The following is a 19,353-nucleotide window of genomic DNA, read 5'->3' as shown; positions in this document are numbered from 1 at the left end:
TCAGAACTCTGTGGTAGAAATCTGCGTGATCTCCGTGTGGAGGTCATCCTGGACCTTCTTCCTGGGACCGGCAGGGTCTACGGCGGCCTGCTGCTGCTGCTGGGGGTCCGCGTCGGGTCGCGCGGGCTTCCTCCTCTTCTCGGACTCGGCGTGCTCGCAGCAGACCGTGGCGGGCTCGCGCACGGTGTTGCCGCGGGCCCGGGTGAAGCTGCTCTGCTCCAGGCGCGAGCGGTACGGCAGGCAGAAGTCCCTGAAGCAGCGCTTGAAGTTCTCGTCCAGGAAGGCGTAGAGCACGGGGTTGAGGCTGCTGTTGGTGTAGCCCAGGGCGATGCACAGGTGCCAGCTGGCCACCACCAGCGGGTTCTTCTGGTCGATGTCCACCATGGTCTTGGCGATGATGAAGATGTGGATGGGCGTCCAGCACACGATGAAGGCCGCCACCACCACCAGGACCATGCGGGTGATCCGCCGCAGGTTCCTGTCCTTCTCCTTGGAGCCTGAGAGCACGCAGGGGACGCAACGTCTATTATTTTCAATAAACATAATTGATTTTGGGGGGGGGGTGGGCAGTGGTGGAAAAAGTACTCAAATGTTTTACTTAAGTAAAAGTATCAATACCACAATGTAGAAGCACTCTATTACAAGTAAAAGGCCTGTGTTCAAAACGTTACTTGAGTAAAAGTACAAAAGTATTGTCATCAAAATATACTTAAAGTACCAAAAGTAAAAGTACTACAATGTTTGAAAATAGCAGATCTACAAGCTCGCGTCGCAATGCGACACGTTGTGTGCTTGTGGATCGGCTATTTTCAAATGGCCTAGGTATAAAACAGGGCTGAAGTGGTTAATGTATGTTTTATAATGTAATAATTTATATCTGCAAAGTAACTTGTAACTAAAGTTTTCAAATAATTGTAGCGGAGTAAAAGTACAAGATTTGCCTCTGATATGTAGTGGAGTAGAAGTAAAAGTACTGACAATTGGAAATTCTCCAGTAAAGTAAAAGTACCTCAACATTAGTAAATGTACTTAGTTACTTTACACCTCTGGGTGTGGGGTGAACTACAAGTTGTGAGATTGTAGATCGTACATTTTAGCTATTTTTGTGCGACATCGGTGTATGACGTGTACGGTGTAATCAGACTAAGTGATTTAGTCTATTATTTAAAAAAAACATAATTGGTGTCGATTTCTTGATGGATAAAAAATTATATATAATTTTTAAGTGCAGGTCGTTTATTCGATTAATCAAAGAAATGTAATGGATAAAATAAATCGTCAAGAAATGAATGTATCATTTTGGCCCTTACACTACCTGAGAGCAGGCGGACGCTCTTCAGCCGTAGGATCATCAGGCCGTAGCAGACGGTGATGACGAGGACGGGCACCAGGAAGGCGAAGATGAACACACAGATCTTGGTCACCGTGTCCCAGTACCACTCCGGTCTGGGGAAGCTCAGCGTGCAGATAGTGCCTGAGGAGGGCCGACAATTAGGTTTTATAGTTGGAGGAGTGTGTTGGAAGGGGAGCCAAGCCGAGTTTAAACCAATAAGACCTGAGGCCGTTCAAAAAAATGTCTTCTAAATCCTAACAGTTTACTGAAAAAACTGTTGCTGTATCAGTGGTGCTGAAAACGTTTTCATGTCAAGGAACCCCAAAATTATATGTATTTGACCACGGACCCCCCTATCTCAAAATTATTTGTACCAGCGACCGCCAGAAGCAAAGATTTGAATTTAATTAAAATATATATTTAGGCCTGGGCCACAGCGTGGCGGTCCAGGTACCCTAGGCTGCAATTCCAGCCTGCCAGCGTGTCGCGGGTTCGAATCCCGATGACCTTTGCTGCGTGTCTCTCCCCATTTCCTGTCAGTCTACTGTCCTATCATTAAAGGCATAGAAGGCCCAAAACAAATCTTTTAAAAAATATATATATATATTTAAACTGGTAAGATATCAAAAAAATAGCAGATCTACAAGCTCATAGCGTTTCGTGCCATGCTATAAGCTTGTATATCTGCTATTTTTTTAAATCGTGACACTAGCTAAGATCTAAAATGACACAGCTGCTTTCCCGGTATTAACGGGTTAATAACCCACATCAAATGTAGCCCCTCTCCCCTCGGGGGCCTAATTGCTCCCAGAGATTAACAGAAGCACTTGCCATGAAAAAAGAAAACCCGCCCTGAACCGCAAACTCAAAGTAGAGTACTTATGGGTTATGGTTTTATACGATTACGGGTAATTTCTCTCGTATTTCCACTGCCAGAGCGGTGAAACAAAAATCCCCCACCTTTGGGCGTCACCTTGGTAACCGCCAAGACTATTATGGGAACTCCGATGGCAGAGGAGAGGATCCAGATGCAAACATTGATGAGCTTGGCTTTGGCAGGCGTGCGGAAGTCCAGAGCCCTGCATGGAGGTAGAGTTGTAACAATAATAGGGAGATTTTAGTTGACGATTAAGTGTCGTGGAAATAATTGCGATTGACAATTTCTATTATGAAAGAAAAAACTCCTGCACACCCGTCTTCAAATGCAAGAAAAATATGTATTGGGAACACAACAACGTTTGGGTCTGTTAGACCTTCATCAGGTCGTCTTAATAACCTGCTAACCTCTTAATAAGTGTGTTGCATATAGATCGGCTGCAGTATTTCCGCTATTTTTTAAGACCTTTGAAAAAGTATGAAAAGTTTTCAATTTATACCAAATGAATGGAGACTAATCTGACGATAATGCAAAAATGAATTGCGATCATCTCATGTGTCGGGTGTTAACCATATATTATGTCCAAAACTGTTACTTTTCAGGATTCAAATTAAAAAATAGCAAAAGTAACAGATCCACTTGCGGATCTGCTGCTTTTGATGCTTTTGTGTGACGCTGTAGTGTGATCAAGTAGGGCATTAAAGGAGAAGTTCAACCAAAAATATTTGTTGGAGACTTGAATTCATGGATATTTTTTTTGTTTTTGTCACTTTCCGAAGCCAATAATTTGATGACCAGCGGACCGGTAGGCAGCGGTTCCGGTAGGAAACACAAAGGAGACTCTTGGTGTCTCCTAACGGAACCGCTGCCGGTCATCAAATTATTGGCTTAGGAATGCGACAAAAACACAAAAATATCCATGAATTCAAGTCTCTATGGGGTGACTAAATGAGGGGTAAACTATCCCTTTAAAGGAGCAGTTCACCCAAAAAATAGTTATTTTCTATCAATTACACACCCCATGAAGCCTTGACTTCATAGAGATTTTTTTTATTTTTGTCGTATTGTTGAGCCAATAATTTGATGTCTAGCGGAGTCTCGGGTTGGTAGGAGACTCAATTGAGTCCCCTACTGAACAGCCACCTGGTCATCGAATTATTGGCTCAGGAATGCGACAAAAACAAAAGATCTCCATGAATTCAAGGCTTCATTCATGGGGTGTGTAATTGATAATTGATTGTTTTTTTTGGTTAAACTTCTACTTTTAATTTACGAAAAAAACACAAAAAGTTAGTATTGAGATAAGAGGTTTTCTGGCTGACAGCAACGATTATGTTTTGTATTATGTAAAATCAGTGACAGTCACAGGACCCTATACTGTACCTAACGGGGTGACAGACGGCCACGTAGCGGTCCACGCTCATCATGGTGAGCGTGAAGATGCTGGTGAACATGTTGTAGTAGTCGATGGCGATGACCACCTTGCACAGCAGCGCGCCGAAGGGCCAGGTGGCCATCAGGTACTTGGCGCTCTGGAAGGGCAGCGTGCTGGTGGCGAGCGCGTCGGCCAGCGCCAGGTTGAAGATGTAGATGTTGGTGGCCGTCTTCATCTTGGTGTACCTAGAATTCGGGGGGGATGGGGTGGAGGGAGGAACCAGCGGTGGTCTAAAGCAAGGGTTCCCAAACTTTTCAGGCCGTGACCCCCCCCAAAATACTTAACATAGCAAACACCAGGCAAAAACACAGCATATGCATAGAATCATGGGCATAGGATTAGAATAGTCAACACACAGTAGTAAAATTAAAAAAACAATTAAAGTCAGGTATGGGGCGGCCATAGCTGAGTGGTTAGTGAGCCCACCTAGGGAGCCAGAGGCCCTGGTTGCCCCAGGTTCGATTCCCGGCCAGGTCAGCATGTGTCGATGAAATGAAATTTGTCCCTGAGCAAGACTCTTAACCCCTAATTGCTCACAGGTTCTCGTTGGAAACAAGACCGCAAGGACTTTCATGAACGACCTGTTAAAAGGAATTATCCTTATCCTTATGGGGTTAAAACAATAAGAAATACAGGAAATAACATTCAACTTTCTTAAAATCATAGACAGGAAACATTATTAACTAGAAAAAGTGCTCCTCGGAGCACAGGTCTCGCCAGGTCAGGTAGGTTATTGTAGCCTCCTGGTGGCGCTATAATAGGCCAATGTGAAAAGGGTGTGATTTGTTCTTAGGTTTTTCAATGCAATCGGACACTGCATTCATGATTTGAGGCATTTTGTTCCAAAACTGTGTTTTGCAAAATTAGACCTGCTGGTGGCGCTATAACAGGCCAATGGTAAAAGGGTGGCATTTCTTCCTCGGCCTAATAGAAATGTGCGTGTGAAATTTCACGGAAATCGCAAGCCATGCATTCATGATTTGAGGCATTTTGTTGAAAACGGACCAATCCTGCAAACTGTGGAAGCCAATCTTAGGCAATCAGGATGTAATATGGGAAATAGGACAGATCCGTGTTGATCGCATGACTATAGAGATACTGTGTACCGATCTGTGTGATGTTTGGACAAAATCTGAAGGAGTAGTATCAATAAATGTGTTTTGCACAAACCGGCCTCCTGGTGGCGCTATAACAGGCCAATCTGAAACATTTGGGCCAGAGGTTCTGACTTGGCATCCCGGGAGTGTGTGTGCACAGTTTCGCAGCGGCCGGGCCAACGGTGGGATTAGGTGGTAACGGACACACGGACACACGGACACACGGACGGACGGACAGGGGGTAAAACATACTCTCTCGCCATGCCTTTTGGCCTGGCGGAGACAATAAAGTCCTGAGGAACCATATAAGGTGCTACAAGAGGACTAACCTAAAAAGAGCAAAGAGAATTAAGGCTAACATAAAGAGGTGTGTGTCTTTAGCTTATGTTTAAACATTATTTTCGGTGGAGTAAGCCTCTCTAAACCTTCCCAGGAAGTATGTTCCACAGTATTGGTGCATAGAAAGAAAAAGCTGCCTCTCCTATTTTCTTTTGTGGGCGCTGATTTGTGTCAAGTAGACCTGCTCTGGATGGAGTGTATGGCAATAAAAAGTCTGTCATGTTACTGTATGCAGAGCCTAGGCTGTTGAGTGCTTTGTAGACCATGAGTAGGACCTTGAAGTCTATTAGACTAGGAGCCAATGGAGAGTGTGCAATGGTGTGATGTGTTCTCTTTTTTGTTTGTTTTGGTTAATGGCCTAGCAGCAGAGTTTTGAGTTTGAAAACTAACATGTGTTTCTGAATGATGTCTCCATGAGGGAGCATGTAGAGAAAAGTAGGGGTGCAAGGTTACTTCCTTTAGCGACACCAAAGGGGATAGCATTTTTGCCAGATACACTTTCCCCCAGGCCAACACAGAATGTTCTATCAGTGATGTAGGTGCGTAGCCAATTTAGGACGTTCACACATAGACCAACTGTGTGTTCAAGCCAGTGTTGATTTTGACAGCAAATTTTGATTTAGTTTCAGTCATAGTCTTTTGAATAAAATTCAATTTAGTTTTAGTCATATTTTAGTCATCTGAAATGTTTTAGTTTTGGTCTAGTTTTAGTCGACTAAATATCTAAATAACTAAATAGACTAAATAGACTAAATATCTGAATAACTAAATCTATAGTTGATTTAATCAACTAAAATGTATTTTGGCGGTGCCTTGATGGCGTCGTAATGGCTGATTTTACACTTGGTTGCGTGCTGAAAATAGCCGATCTACAAGCTCACAACACGTCGCAGCTGTGAGCTTGTAGATCTGCTATTTTCAGAGCGCAATACCCGAGCGCATCCAATCATAAAATAAAATCTTAATTCCACTGGATCTCTTCTCCACTCCCATTTGTTGATGAAATTGTCAATATATTTAGACTTAGTTTAGTCATCATAGCTTAGTTTTTATTTTGTGTTTTATTTAGTTTTTCAGTGAAAAAAGGTTGTCGACGAACATTTTTCGTCATAGTTTTAGTCGACGAAATCAACACTAGTTCAAGCCGATGGAGAAAAAGGTTGTGGTCTTTTGTGTCGAATGCAGCACTTAAGTCCAAGAGGACTAGCACAGACACCTTACCAGCATCCATATTAATTCTGAGGTCATTGATTATTTTTGTCAGGGCTGTCTCCATGTTGTGATTGGCCCTGACACCTGATTGAAGAGGCTCTAAGATGTTGTTTTCTGTGATAAACTGGTTTAGTTGGAGAAAGACTGCTTTTTCGAAAAGTTATTGCTATCTAGGTTGGATTTTTTTCAGTAATGTTTTTATGATGGCTGTTTTGAGTGCCTCTGCACAGACTCGTTGGGTCAATATATAATTGCGGGACTTTTGAAGTCCATGGGCTATAACTTGCATGCATTTTTATTAAAAGTTAAAAAAAAAAAGCTTCTTATGTTCATTATAATCATGTCTTTACAAATACCATCATTATTCACTATGGAAACAGTCACTTATTAATACAAAATGGCTGGATATGACTAAAATGTCAACTAAATAACCGTCCCAATTTAATAACAACCACCTTCTAATTAGTTAAACAACACTAAAATGAGCTTAATCAAAAAATGTTTTGATCTTTTTATTTTTATAAAGCTAAGATAATCATGGCAGTTTTTTTTTCCTTCTAAATATATCAATTATTTTATGGAAAATAACACATTTTATCTGTGTCCGAGAAATCACTGTCAACTAAGTTACCCATTACAAAAACACCTCTCAAGGAGGTGTGTCATTTCCAAATCACATGACCTGCTCCACATGACCTCATTAACTCCTGAGAAACAAGACTGGCAAGACTCCAAGGTATGTTCTTTCACCTCTTTATAATTATTTAACATGAAGTAGTGTGTGAGTCAAGTGTGGATTTATCGCATGTCAACAGTGTTACTACATTATTGTTATAAATAACTATCAATTTCAATTTAACTCAATTGTATATCTAATATTTAGAAGAATCTTTCTGTAAAAATGCCATGTGGTGTTTGGTGAAAGGCTGCCATGTTGATTTTAGACCTGAAAACAGCAAATATGTCAACTATGTTACCTGTCAATTATGTTACCCTGTAAAGGTAACTTAGTGGACTAAGAGTAACATAGTTGACAACATAGTTGATTCTTATAGTTTTCCGGAGTTAATTTACTATTCTAATTGTACAGTAAATCAAAACACTGTTTTCCATAAATATCATAAAAGGTAAACTTGTTTTTCAGGAAGATGCTACGATTATCTGCTGCAGAAAAGCAGTGTCGGTATTCAGATTGGACTCTGCACCCCGGGGTTGCGGACCAGATCTGGGTCAGGTTCAGACGGCCCCATGTAGACCTGTTTGCCTTGGAGGCCTTGTTCTTCTCGATTAGAGGACAGGTTCCGCTGGGCCCGGACGCCCTGCTTTATGCGTTCCCTCGGCTGGAACTGATCCACCCCACTCTGGAACAGATCTGGCTCCAAGGCCTGACAGTGTTGTTGGTGGCTCCGGCATGGGGCTCTTGCAGGTCGGACATAGCTCCCCTCCACTACGAACAACCTTGGCCCCTCCCGCTGCGCAGGGATCTGCTACAGCAGGCGAGGGGCGAAATCTTTCATCCCAGACCCGTAGACCTAGAACTGTGGTTCTGGCCCGTGAGAGGGAAAACTTGACTGAAAACTTGACTGAAAACTTGCGACTGGACTTCCACCTAGAGTGGTGGCTACTATTCAGGCCGCTAGGGCACACTCCACTAGGTCCGCCTACGGGGCAAAGTGGGGTGTGTTCGAGGAGTGGTGTCTGGAAACGTTCCCCGGCTGTGGTCCCGTTCCAGGCTTTGGTCGCAGACATCCTGATCTTGGATAGGTTGGATCTGGGAAACGCTTTCTCCACGATCAAAGTATACCTGGCATCCATCTCAACAAGCCATGTAGGCTTCAATGGGAAAACCGCGGGAAAACAGCCCCTTGTGAGCCAGTTCATGAAGAGTGCACTGCTTGAACATCCTTTCTCAAAGTCCTTGTTCCCAAGCGTGGGACTTGGTCCTGGTGCTCGACTCACTCTGCTTGATTGATTGATGTACTTTATTTAGTAAGACATGCAAACAGTACATGACAGTACATAACGGTACATGGAAGTACAAATTCACAATACAAGGTCTACTAAACTGGAAAGCTCATAAAGCACTAAGCTTGTTTAAAATGAGATCCCCATGCACACAAATCATGATGACATATAAGAGACAGACCGATATACACACTACTATACAGAATGTCATACAATCAGTTTACAGGTTACTGGTATGAAGAGTGAAAAATATGTACAAAAGAAGAGAGAGAGGGGGGGGGGTAGGGGGGTAGGTTAGGACTTGGACAGGGGCCATTTTTCAATTGCAGCCTCCTGAAGGTGTATCGTTAGGGCAGTTTTGAAAGTGAGTAGGGTTTTACACTCCTTTACTCCTTTTGGTAGGGCATTCCACATTTTTGTTGAATAGCATGAGAACAAGTTCATTCCCTTTGTTGAGCCAAATCTGGGTTGAACATGATTTGTGGAGCTGCCTCTGGTGTTATGATCATGGACTTGATTTACATTTTGGAAGTATTTTGACAAATACAGGGGGATCCCAATGTTGTGGTGTATCTTGAAGACCAGGCCCATAGCAAGTTGCTGTACTCTGTCCTCAACCCTAAGCCATCCAAGCCTAGCAAAATGAGCAGGGGTTAGATGGGTTTTGTGATTGAGGCCAAGAAGTAGCCTTACAAGTTTGTTTTGGGATGTTTGGAGCCTTGTTTTAAGGCCTTGGAGGTGTTGTGATACCATGAAGTACATGCATAATCATAATGACCTTGTATGAGGGCCCCTGCAAGAATTTTCAGAGTATTCTTACTGACTAGACGATCAATCCTCCACAAATAGCGTATTATTTGGTTGACCTTTTTGTTCGCTTTTTCTGCGTTTTTGTCACCGGAGAGGTTTGCCTCCAAGATGGAACCCAGGTAGGTAATTTCATCCTTCTCTCGTCCTCTTTTTGAACCGTTAGAGATGGTGGAACCAAAGTTCCTCACGTTCAAGACGGTACTCCTGGTTGCGCTGATGCAAAACGGGTGAGCAATATTCATGCCCTCTCGGGAGTCCGGAGTGCATGAGGTTTGTTGGAGATGACAGTAGGGTTGTCTTCAAACCCAACCCAGCGGTGTCCCCAAAAACCACTTAGCGGTGGTTACACCGAATGAGCTGGTGGTTTTCACCCGCCTCCGTTTGCCTCGGAAGAGGATTGGAGGCTGCACTGTCTCTGTCCAGTGAGAGCCCTGCGGCTGTATGTCCGGAGGACTGTGGCTCAGAACCGACCCAGCCAGCTGTTCATTTCTTTGGGACCCGAGTCACGGGGAAAGGCGGTGACAAAGTCAACGCTTTCCCACGGGGTTGTGGATGCTATTCGCTTGGCCTACACTAGTAGAGGAGCCCCAGTGCCTGAAGGCCTGAGAGTGCACTCTACTAGGGGTATGTCGACGTCCTGGGCCCTCTGCAGAGGTGTGTTTATTCAGGACGTCTGCACGGCAGCGAGTTGGTCCACTCCCACTTTTGCTGCTTTTTATAGCCTGGACGTGGCGTTTTCAATGGCGCACGCAGTACTGGGTGTGGCTTCCACCTGAGGGTGGGCATGTGCATGGAAGACGTAGGGTCTGTTCATGCCCCTGCGCCTTAGTGTAAGATAGGCCGACGTCTGGGCCTTAGATCAATAAGGCGGACTTCGGTCTGTCAGGGCCCTCCACTAATATGGACAGGCTGTGCCTGTCTTTTAGTTCATAAGGCCCACCGGACCAATAGGGATTGTTCCGAGGGAGTAAATGTGAAGCTTCTGTATCATCGCCAGAGGGCGCTGTTTCCCTATGCCTGGCGTGGGAATGCGAACTGGGAACTTCAAAATGCTGATCCAATGCAGCACGCTTATTTTTATTTTTTTAACTCAATGTAATGCACTTTGGTTTTTTCTTTAATATTTTGACCAAAAGCTCTATTTTCAAAAAACATTACTGAGCTGTGAGCAAGTTTTGATACCTTTGTTGTTGTTTTTTTTGCAGGTCAGGATCACTCTTTAATTGTGTAAAATCTGTTTTAATAAACTTGCAAGTGATCCATGTTAACTAGTCTGTATCATGTATTTATGTCATCAAATGGTCTTAATTAAATACACTAAGAGGTGGAATATGCAGTTTGCTAACATAAAATAATAATTCATAATTAATTGTGCTCATGATTAGGTTATTTGATAAATAAATCATTATACTTTTTCATGTCCAGTCAACTCTGTTACTTTTGTCAACTATGATACCATGCTGTCAACTAAGTTACCACTAGGTTTTCTTTTAAAATATATATTTAATTGTTCCCTAAACTCTAAGTAAATAACTTAGAAACTTAGTAGCAGTGATATATATAGCTCACTATAATTTAATCTAGAAAATTACCATGAATTTCAGGAGTTTTGGAAGAAAACATCTAGACCGTTGACTACATTCTGTGAAATTAGGGGGTTTAATGCAAAAAAAGGTACATTTTCTTTATTAATTGGGGATTATAATTGAAAATGTAGGTAAGCGGACACATATTCTTCCAAGAACAATGATTTGTTTAAATATCTGACATTTATCCAAAGTTAAAACTTTACAGTTTTTGTCCGTAACATAGTTGACCAAATAATGAGTTAACATCTCTGTTTTTTAAATAAATATCTGAAATCAGTTATGCCTGAGCTTGGCAATTACTGAAAACATAATCTCTCAGTAATACTCTGTAAGGAAAAATAATAATATATTGGAAAAACATATATTTTTTTTCAGAAATTTTAAAACTCAAAAAGTCCCGCAATTATATATTGACCTAATGATCTGCAGGACAGTGGAAGAGATGCTGTCAAAAACATTCCTAAAAAGAATGACAGGAACGGGATCAATAATGTATGATGGCTGGATTTTACTGACAATCTCGCTGAGCTTTTGAGATGCTGTTAAAATTGTTCATGGTGTTCTGACTGTGAGCTGAAAGTGTGTGTGTGTGTGTGTGTGTGTGTGTGTGTGTGTGTGTGTGTGTGTGTGTGTGTGTGTGTGTGTGTGTGTGTGTGTGTGGTCTGTCTGTCTGTCTGTCTGTCTGTCTGTCTGTCTGTCTGTCTGAATGTGAGCTGAAATGGTGTGTGTGTGTGTGTTGTCTGTCTGACTGTGCAGGGTTCTGCTGAAAGAATGCACTTGTTCTCAGAATCAAATAAAGGTTAAAAAAGGTAGGAGGTTAAGGTAGGGTTAAAAAAGGCAGGATGTCCGGCCACTTTACTCCAGTTTAAAACCAAGAAATGCTGTGGTTATTATTATTATCATTCATTATTTATCGTTTATTATTTATTATTATTAATAATTGTGTTATTGATGTGCAGTGTCTGCTGAAGTCTCCATGACAAAGCAAGCATCGCGTGTCAGAACTCAGGACAGCCATTGTAATCTAAACCGGCATTCATCACTGAACCCAGTCCATTTCCTCTGTTCGTTTCCTACCCATCGATCTGCTGTTTGCTCTAGACTAGAAATAATGATGCAGTGAATTGGTAAAAGAGATCATTGGATGCATTATGTCATCAGTGGTGGGCAAAGTACTCAACACCAGTACTTGAGAAAAAGTATAGATATTCCTTATCATATATTGACAAGGAATATATCTTAACTTCAAGTGACCTGTCAAATTCTTACTGACTGTCAAAAAGTGCTTGCTTTTAAGAAAAAATACAAAATGCAAAGTATATTGTCTTTTTAATATCAGTGCATTTCTGTATTGACATTAGGACATTTCCCCCTAAAAATCTACGATTTTCCAGGGAATATGTTTTTTTACACAAAATAGCAGATCTACAAGCTCACAACACGTTTCACTTCATAGAAATGTAAGTCAAAGGTACAATATGTCTTTAATATACATAATTATTTGTTTTAAATCTGTACTGAACTTGAGTATTTATATTTTTGTATACTTAAGTACTTTACTCAAGTAAATTTGTTACTGTCCACCACTGTCCATTTCCTCTATTCCTTTCGATCGATCTGTACTTTGCTCTAGAAATAATGATAGGCTACTGTGAATTGGTAAAAGAGATTATTGCGTCTGTCGGGTGTAAACCTCATACGTCCAAAACTGTTACTTTTATAGGATTCAAATTAAAAAATGGCAAAAGTAGCAGATCGACACACACGAAACACGAACACGCCGCGTTTCGAGCTTGCGGATCTGCTACTTTTGATGCTTTCGAGTGACTCTGTAGGCCGTTATTTTACGGAAAAACGCAAAACGTGGAGAATATGGAGATGAGAGGTTTCTGCCCTGACAGCAACAATTGGATGCATAATGGTCTGAGGGAATTCAGTGCATTAGCGAGTTGTCGGTGGCCTGAGCTGCGTTGGTTGGCCTAATGCCTGGTTTTATCCCTGAAGCACAAGTTAATTAGACATGATTATGATGCACAGCAACAATCAGACAAACACCTACAGGCTCTGGATCTGAGTTCTTACCTTCTCTCCACCACTCAAAGTCTCTGTTAATTTGCACCTCCCAAACCATAAGGGGATAATGAGACTATATGGGCCCCTGGGCACAGACTTGTACATGTCCCCCCCAGCTTGTACACTGACTTGTAGTCAACACCACATTATTTTCAACTGTAAGAGAATCTACAGTGCACACGCATAGACCAGTGGTTCTCAAACATTTTCATGAATGTAAACAAATGCAAAATGATTCAAATGGTTCCAAACATTTTCAATTAAAATAAATCGCCCCAGGCTATTTCCAGCTAAGCTATGTGTGCTAATAACAACAGCTTGAAACTATGTGTGCTGATAACGACAGCGTGTGTCTGCAGGCACGTGACGCAGTCCCAGGCAAGTCCCAGCTAAGCTATGTGCTAATAACAGCAAGTGCGATGCTAACGGTTAGTGGTTTGCGCTAGCGTGTTAGCGGTTATTAGCATCGTCTATGGGAAAGCCCATGTTAACGGTTAGCGATTATTAGCGCTAACATGCTAACGGAGGCTACATTACACTTCCGCCACATGATGAGCTTACACTTCTCCCACGTGATCAGGCCTAGCCAATCACAGTCACCACGTGATCAGGCCTAGCCAATCACAGTAAGCGTGCGGATAAACAGGCCATGGAATTAAGCCAATTGTGTATAGATATGGTTAAGTTGTGATGCTATTAACTAATTATGCTGGGTACCCCCTGGAACCACCCCAAGGACCCCTGGGGGTCCCCGGACCCCACTTTGAGAACCTTTGTTATAGGCACAATATTGTGTGTGTCAATAGCACAATATTGACACACACAGAAGTGTTCCCAGGCTTGAAAGGTATAACAACGTATAGGTGTTCCAGGTCTAAATGGGATAAAGCTTCTGGGTTAGGGGCCCCTGAGCTCTTGGGCCCCTACCAGGCGGTAGGCAAGTGCGTTAATTCACCCCTGCTCTAAACATGAGAAAAAGTGGTGGTTTCACATAATCCTTTGTTGGTCCAATGATATGCTCCACTCAAGTGGCAACAGAGAATTTGGCAAGCTGTCTGTAAGATCCACGCCATCTGCTAATGTGACAGCGGTGGGCGTAGCTTAAACGATTGTACGACTGAAACCATCAAGCAAAACGCTGTGCTTTGGAAGACACCAGATGACAGCATAAAAACGTAACCTACTGTGTGTGAAAGTACTATAGAAACATACTGTTACTTGCTGTGTAGTAATACCATGAAGACCTGAGGCCGATTCTACAAATGCCTTCTAAATCGGTAGTTCTCAAACTTTTTCGAGACGAAATAAATAACCCCCCAAAATGTATTTGGCCGCGGAACCCCATCTGAAAATGTTTTGTGCCAGGGACCCAGGGAAGATTATTTAAAATGTTTTCTGAAAAATGTATGTCGATATAGCTAAAATCTAAACGCACGCTTTCCCGGTTTTAATGGGTTATACCAGGGGGTTGTTTTGTGATTTGCTCTATATTTGTGTGATTATTTAATTGTTTTATAAGGGATGAAACAAAAACTCTTAAGTTGCCAAAGGAAAATCATCTAATTTGACCTTTTATCAGCCCATGCCATTTAAAATGTCTCTAAACAGGTTATGGTTGAATCTTATACATTATTTCCTGTGTGTGTGTGTGTGTGTGTGTGTGTGTGTGTGTGTGTGTGTGTGTGTGTGTGTGTGTGAGTGTGAGGGTGAGGGTGTGTGTGTGTTCATTCATCTGAAGGCTCTGGAGCAGTACCATCAGCGATGTCTCCGCAAGATCCTCACGGTGCGTTTTAATAGCGGGCGATTCAGGATAGTATTCTCCGGAAGTGCATTATATGTCTATGAGAGCCGGCAACTACTGGCGATAGCTGGGCGAAGAGGCGAAGTGGAAGTGTGTGTGTGTGTGTGTGTGTGCGTGCGTGCTAATCTCCGGCACCATCCGGCACCATTGGCCCAATTGATGTGTAACTGTGCAGTGTGCACACACACTCCCTGGATGCCAGAGCAGAACCTCTGCCCCAAATCTTTCACATGGGCCTGTTATAGCGCCACCAGGAGGCAGATTTTTGCAAAACAATTTTGATATTACTCCTACAGATTTCGTCCTACAATCATGCAAATCGGTACACAGTATCTCTACAGTCATTAAACCAAACAGGTCTGCCGGATTTTTCATATTCCATCCTGATTGGCAAAGATTCCAAGTCTTCCAAAGTGCTCCGTTTTGAACAAAATGCCTCAAATCATGAACACAGCGTGCGATTGCCAATAAACTTTGCACGCACATTGCCACTAGGCCAAGGAACAAATGCCAGGCGCTATAACTGGCCGATTAATGTTTTTACCGTAACCTACCGGGTTTTGACATGTCCACAGCCCTCCAATGAGACACAGACCGTGTAGAAAAATATTGTACCATTTTATCATGAGCATTAGTGAGGACCAATTATATGAAGATAGGTTGAAAATGGGTGAAGCCATCCTTTAAGTACTTAATGTATGCTTTGTAATAATAATCTAAATATGCAAAGTAACTAAAGCTGTCAACTATGGAGTAAAAAGTAAATGTATTACTCTGAGATGTAGTGGAGTAGAAAGTACAAAGCAACAAACACTCAAGTAAAGAAAAAGTTACTCAAATTTGTACTCGGGTGCAGTACTTTAGTAAATGTATTTAGTTACTTTCCACCACTGAATAAGTCACTGCAGTCTTCTTCATTATTGTTCGGGGGTGAGGGATCAATATGTCTAGTTTTCATGAACGTTAACCCTGCGTAATGGAGCATTTCACCCATTTGCCTTATGTTCATATACAGTAGCTGGTCCTTATAAATTATAAATGGCACAATTTACGTCCACTCGCTCTGCATCTCATTGGTGGAATACGGACAGTTCAGAAACCTGCCTACCAGTGACATCATTGTTGGGGATTCCAGGCTAACAGAAACTACAGCTTTTCTCTTCCTGGAAAGTTAACGACCCAATCTGGGAACCCATTTGGTAGGAAAAAGAATTGAGCACCGCCCCCTTTTTGTGTGTAGAAACAGGAACTCTTATTTGGCTCCTCAACAACAACTACATGTTTAAGGCAGTGGTGCTGACAGACTAGAAACGACCTAACCTCGCGTCGCCAGTCTTTCCACCACGGAGGAAAGCCTGGTATTCATACTAAAACTGAGCCGTATGATCCAGTTTAGTAAAAAAGGAAAATAAAATCGTGTTCCGGTGATTGGTTCCAGTTGGCATCACATTGTTTTTGTTCCTCACATAATGCAAATCAATTAGTTTCGTCTCGCTTGTCACGCTACAAGTTAGAATAAAATGGTCATACTAAATGAATATTGTACCAAAAGACAGTGGTGTAAACTAAAGTAACTAAGTACATGTACTCAAGTGCTGTACTTAAGTGTGTGTGTGTGTGTGTGTGTGTGTGTGTGTGTGTGTGTGTGTGTGTGTGTGTGTGTGTGTGTGTGTGTGTGTGTGTGTGTGTGTGTGTGTGTGTGTGTGTGTGCGCTCAAGCGAAATTGTTGTTTTATGGTTAAAATGTATGTTTTTAAAAAAGAATAAAGATCGAGTCAGGGGTTAGGATTAGACGTTTAGAGGACATAGGTTTAAGGGGTTGGGTTAGAGTTATGCCTGATTTACTTACTTACGCATTTGTGTCTTGCACTGAAAATAGCAGATCTACAAGCTCACAACTGTTGCAGCACTATTTTCAGCTTCAGCATTAAAGGAAGAGTTCATCCAAGAAATGACTTCTGTTGTATCGTTTGGACATAAATCCAACGGACGAGCCCGGCTGAAACCTTGGACAAGCTCGCTCCCTTTTCCTGCATGTGTTTGTTTTGACCGGAAGTGTTTTAAATGTCGTTTTCTTAGTCTATGGTGATATGTTTTAACTGGTCTCAACGGATTGTGGTAGAATAGGCTTTGAAGTACAAGTTACAACCGGAGTTGTTTGTTTTTTGTTTGTTTTTTCTCTCGCAACTTTCTGTCTCTGATTGATTACATTCATTTTTTTTCCCGATTGTGGATTTACCATTAAGGAATGTTTTACATTACTCTCTCTCTTCATCCTCTCTGTCTGTCTCTCTCTCTCTCCATCTTTTCTCTCTCTCCATCTTCTCTCTCTCTCTCTCTCTCTCTCTCTCTCTCTCTCTCTCTCTCTCTCTCTCTCTCTCTCTCTCCATGTTTTCTCTTTCTCTCTCTCTTCTTTCTCTCCTCTCTCTCTCTTCTCCGGTCTCCCTCTCTCTCTCTCTCTCTCGCTCATATATAATGCTGTGATGGACACTCTAAAATTAAGGAATGTTTTACAAACAAAAAGCCTCCGTGGGTCAAAAACATCAAAGGGTAGAATACGATAAACGATACAACAGAAGTCATTTCTTGGATGGGTTGCAAATGGCAAAACGACTGTGAAAATGGCACTGATAGTAAAACCACGGTACTAAAATGTCCTCACAAGTATAGTAATCCAAACGTGTGTGTGTGTGTGTGTGTGTGTGTGTGTGTGCGCGTGTGTGTGTGCGCGCGTGTGTGTGTGTGTGTGTGTGTGTGTGTGTGTGTGTGTGTGTGTGTGTGTGTGTGTGTGTGTGTGTGTGTGTGTGTGTGTGTGTGTGTGTGTGTGTGTGTGTGTGTGTGTGTGTGTGTGTGTGTGCGCGCGCGCGCCCCCCCCGCATGCTGTAGTGTGAGGGCTAATGAGTGGGTGTACTTAAAGAGTGAGTGTGGTGCCTGCTGTCAATCGCACTAATAGGGACCTGGGGGGGACACAAACGTTCACAAAGCTACAGTAACACACATGCATCTTATTTAGCCTACTTTTTTTTTTGACTAACTTGTAAAAAAACAAATGTCAGTGGAATCTGTTTCAACTGTGGCCTAATACCTTTTAAGCTTTATAGGATAGTTTAAAAGCCCAGCAGGTAAATAAGGTAGTTCTTACCTGACCACTCCATACATCACCAGCACGTTGCCCAGCAGACCGACCACACAGATGAGGGAGTACAGAGCCGTTATACACACTGCGATCACCACGCTGGTCGTGTCCCTTCTGGAAACTGTGTTGTTTGGAGCCACAGAATCGTCGGAGAACGTAATGTTGAAAGGAGTAATCACTGAATCGGAGTACTTGTCAGAAAAATCTGCAACAGAAAGAGTGGGGAACTCCATGTCTGCTTTTCAATGGGATTTACCCTTAAGCGCAGCCTCGCAAATAGAAACCTCCTAGAATGTTTTCAAGACCCTGAAGCAAAACACTGAGCAGCGCAGGAAAACTGAACGGTAAAATAATGAAGTTCCACTGACAGATTGGAGAGCATCTCTCTCTGTCTCTCTCTTCCTCCCTCTCTCTCTCTGTGTGTGTGTGTGTGTGTGTGTGTGTGTGTGTGTGTGTGTCTCTCTCTCCCTCTCTCTCTCTCTCTCTCTCTCTCTCTCTCTTCTTTCTCTCCTCCATTCTCTCTCTCTCTCTCTCTCTCTCTCTCTCTCTCTCTCTCTCTCTCTCTCTCTCTCTCTCTCTCTCTCTCTCATATATATATAATGCTGTGATGGACACTCTAAAATGAGCACCCTTTGGCAAAGCGTGCTGTGGTGAACAATGCCAGATGTAATAGGATGCATGCAGCGCTGAAGTCCTATTCAGCCCAGAGCAAATAGGCTACCTGTTGAAACGTCTGAATAGGATGTCAGGATGATGTAGCCTAATTATCTTCACCCAGTGCAGTGAATCACATTTGCAGCAGCATCTTTTTTTAGAGGGAAATCAGACTAATATAGTTGTTCAATAAAGGTTCACATAATAGTTTACAGTAGACCTTGTATTAGGTTATGCAAGCCAATCATCTGCATTTTTGACGACCCATTTCTCGAGGTTTAATCTATAAAACCAATGCACACATTCTTCAGAATAAGCCCAGTCTGGGAACCCACTTGGTCAAATAATACATAAATAAATATAGAGAGATGTGCTCAGCCGCTTCTATGCCAAGCTGTGTGTTTGTATGTCTGTCTCTATGTATCACAAACACCAGCAACTAATTAACAAATCATTAAAACCCCAGCACACTTAAAAACGAACTGCATGCACAAACGCCCTCCACTTACACACACACACACACACACACACACACACACACACACACACACACACACACACACACACACACACACACACACACACACACACACACACACACACACACACACACACACACACACTCAAGCAGCAGCAGCAGCCATTTGAGCCTCAATTTGCAGTAGTTGCAACACCTGGGTGATGTGATTTGCTTCAAGTGCCACTGATGAGCAGCCTATTGAAATGAAAGGACAGGGATTTAACATTCCTCTAGTTAGTACCCAAACAGTGGGTCGGGCCCCATCATTGTGTCGCAGACCAATTTGTATGGGTCGTGAGTAAATATCTCCTTTTTTCCCCCGTTTCCTACAATTTCTCTTTTGGGTCTCGAACAAAAAAAGTTTGTGAACCTCTGGTCTAGCACATCATAATGGCGATAGACACCCACATTCTTGGCTGATACAGACAACGAGCCTCTCCAACCTACTTACTTAATCATTCATGCAGGACTTGTTGTCTGATATAACAACAAACATTAACAGTGTGTTAATGT

General features: G+C 42.5%; 1 protein-coding gene across 1 annotated transcript; it reads right to left on the bottom strand.

Annotated features, from left to right (window-relative positions):
* On the bottom strand, nucleotides 1-17,773 carry oprd1b (opioid receptor, delta 1b; the record flags this gene model as incomplete). The annotated part of the gene is made up of 5 exons (XM_084052353.1): nucleotides 17,673-17,773; nucleotides 3,594-3,830; nucleotides 2,294-2,412; nucleotides 1,316-1,474; nucleotides 1-497 (listed from the first exon to the last, which is right to left on the bottom strand). The coding sequence occupies exons 1-5, from the start codon at nucleotides 17,687-17,689 to the stop codon at nucleotides 1-3; spliced, it is 1,029 nt and encodes a 342-aa protein (XP_083908479.1). The 5' UTR covers nucleotides 17,690-17,773.
* Between the last annotated feature and the right edge of the window lie 1,580 nt (nucleotides 17,774-19,353).

Source organism: Gymnoscopelus microlampas (genome assembly GCF_963454915.1).
Source record: "Gymnoscopelus microlampas genome assembly, chromosome: 3".
NCBI classification, from domain to species: Eukaryota; Metazoa; Chordata; class Actinopteri; order Myctophiformes; family Myctophidae; genus Gymnoscopelus; species Gymnoscopelus microlampas.
This window is presented reverse-complemented; position numbering and strand designations above follow the sequence as displayed.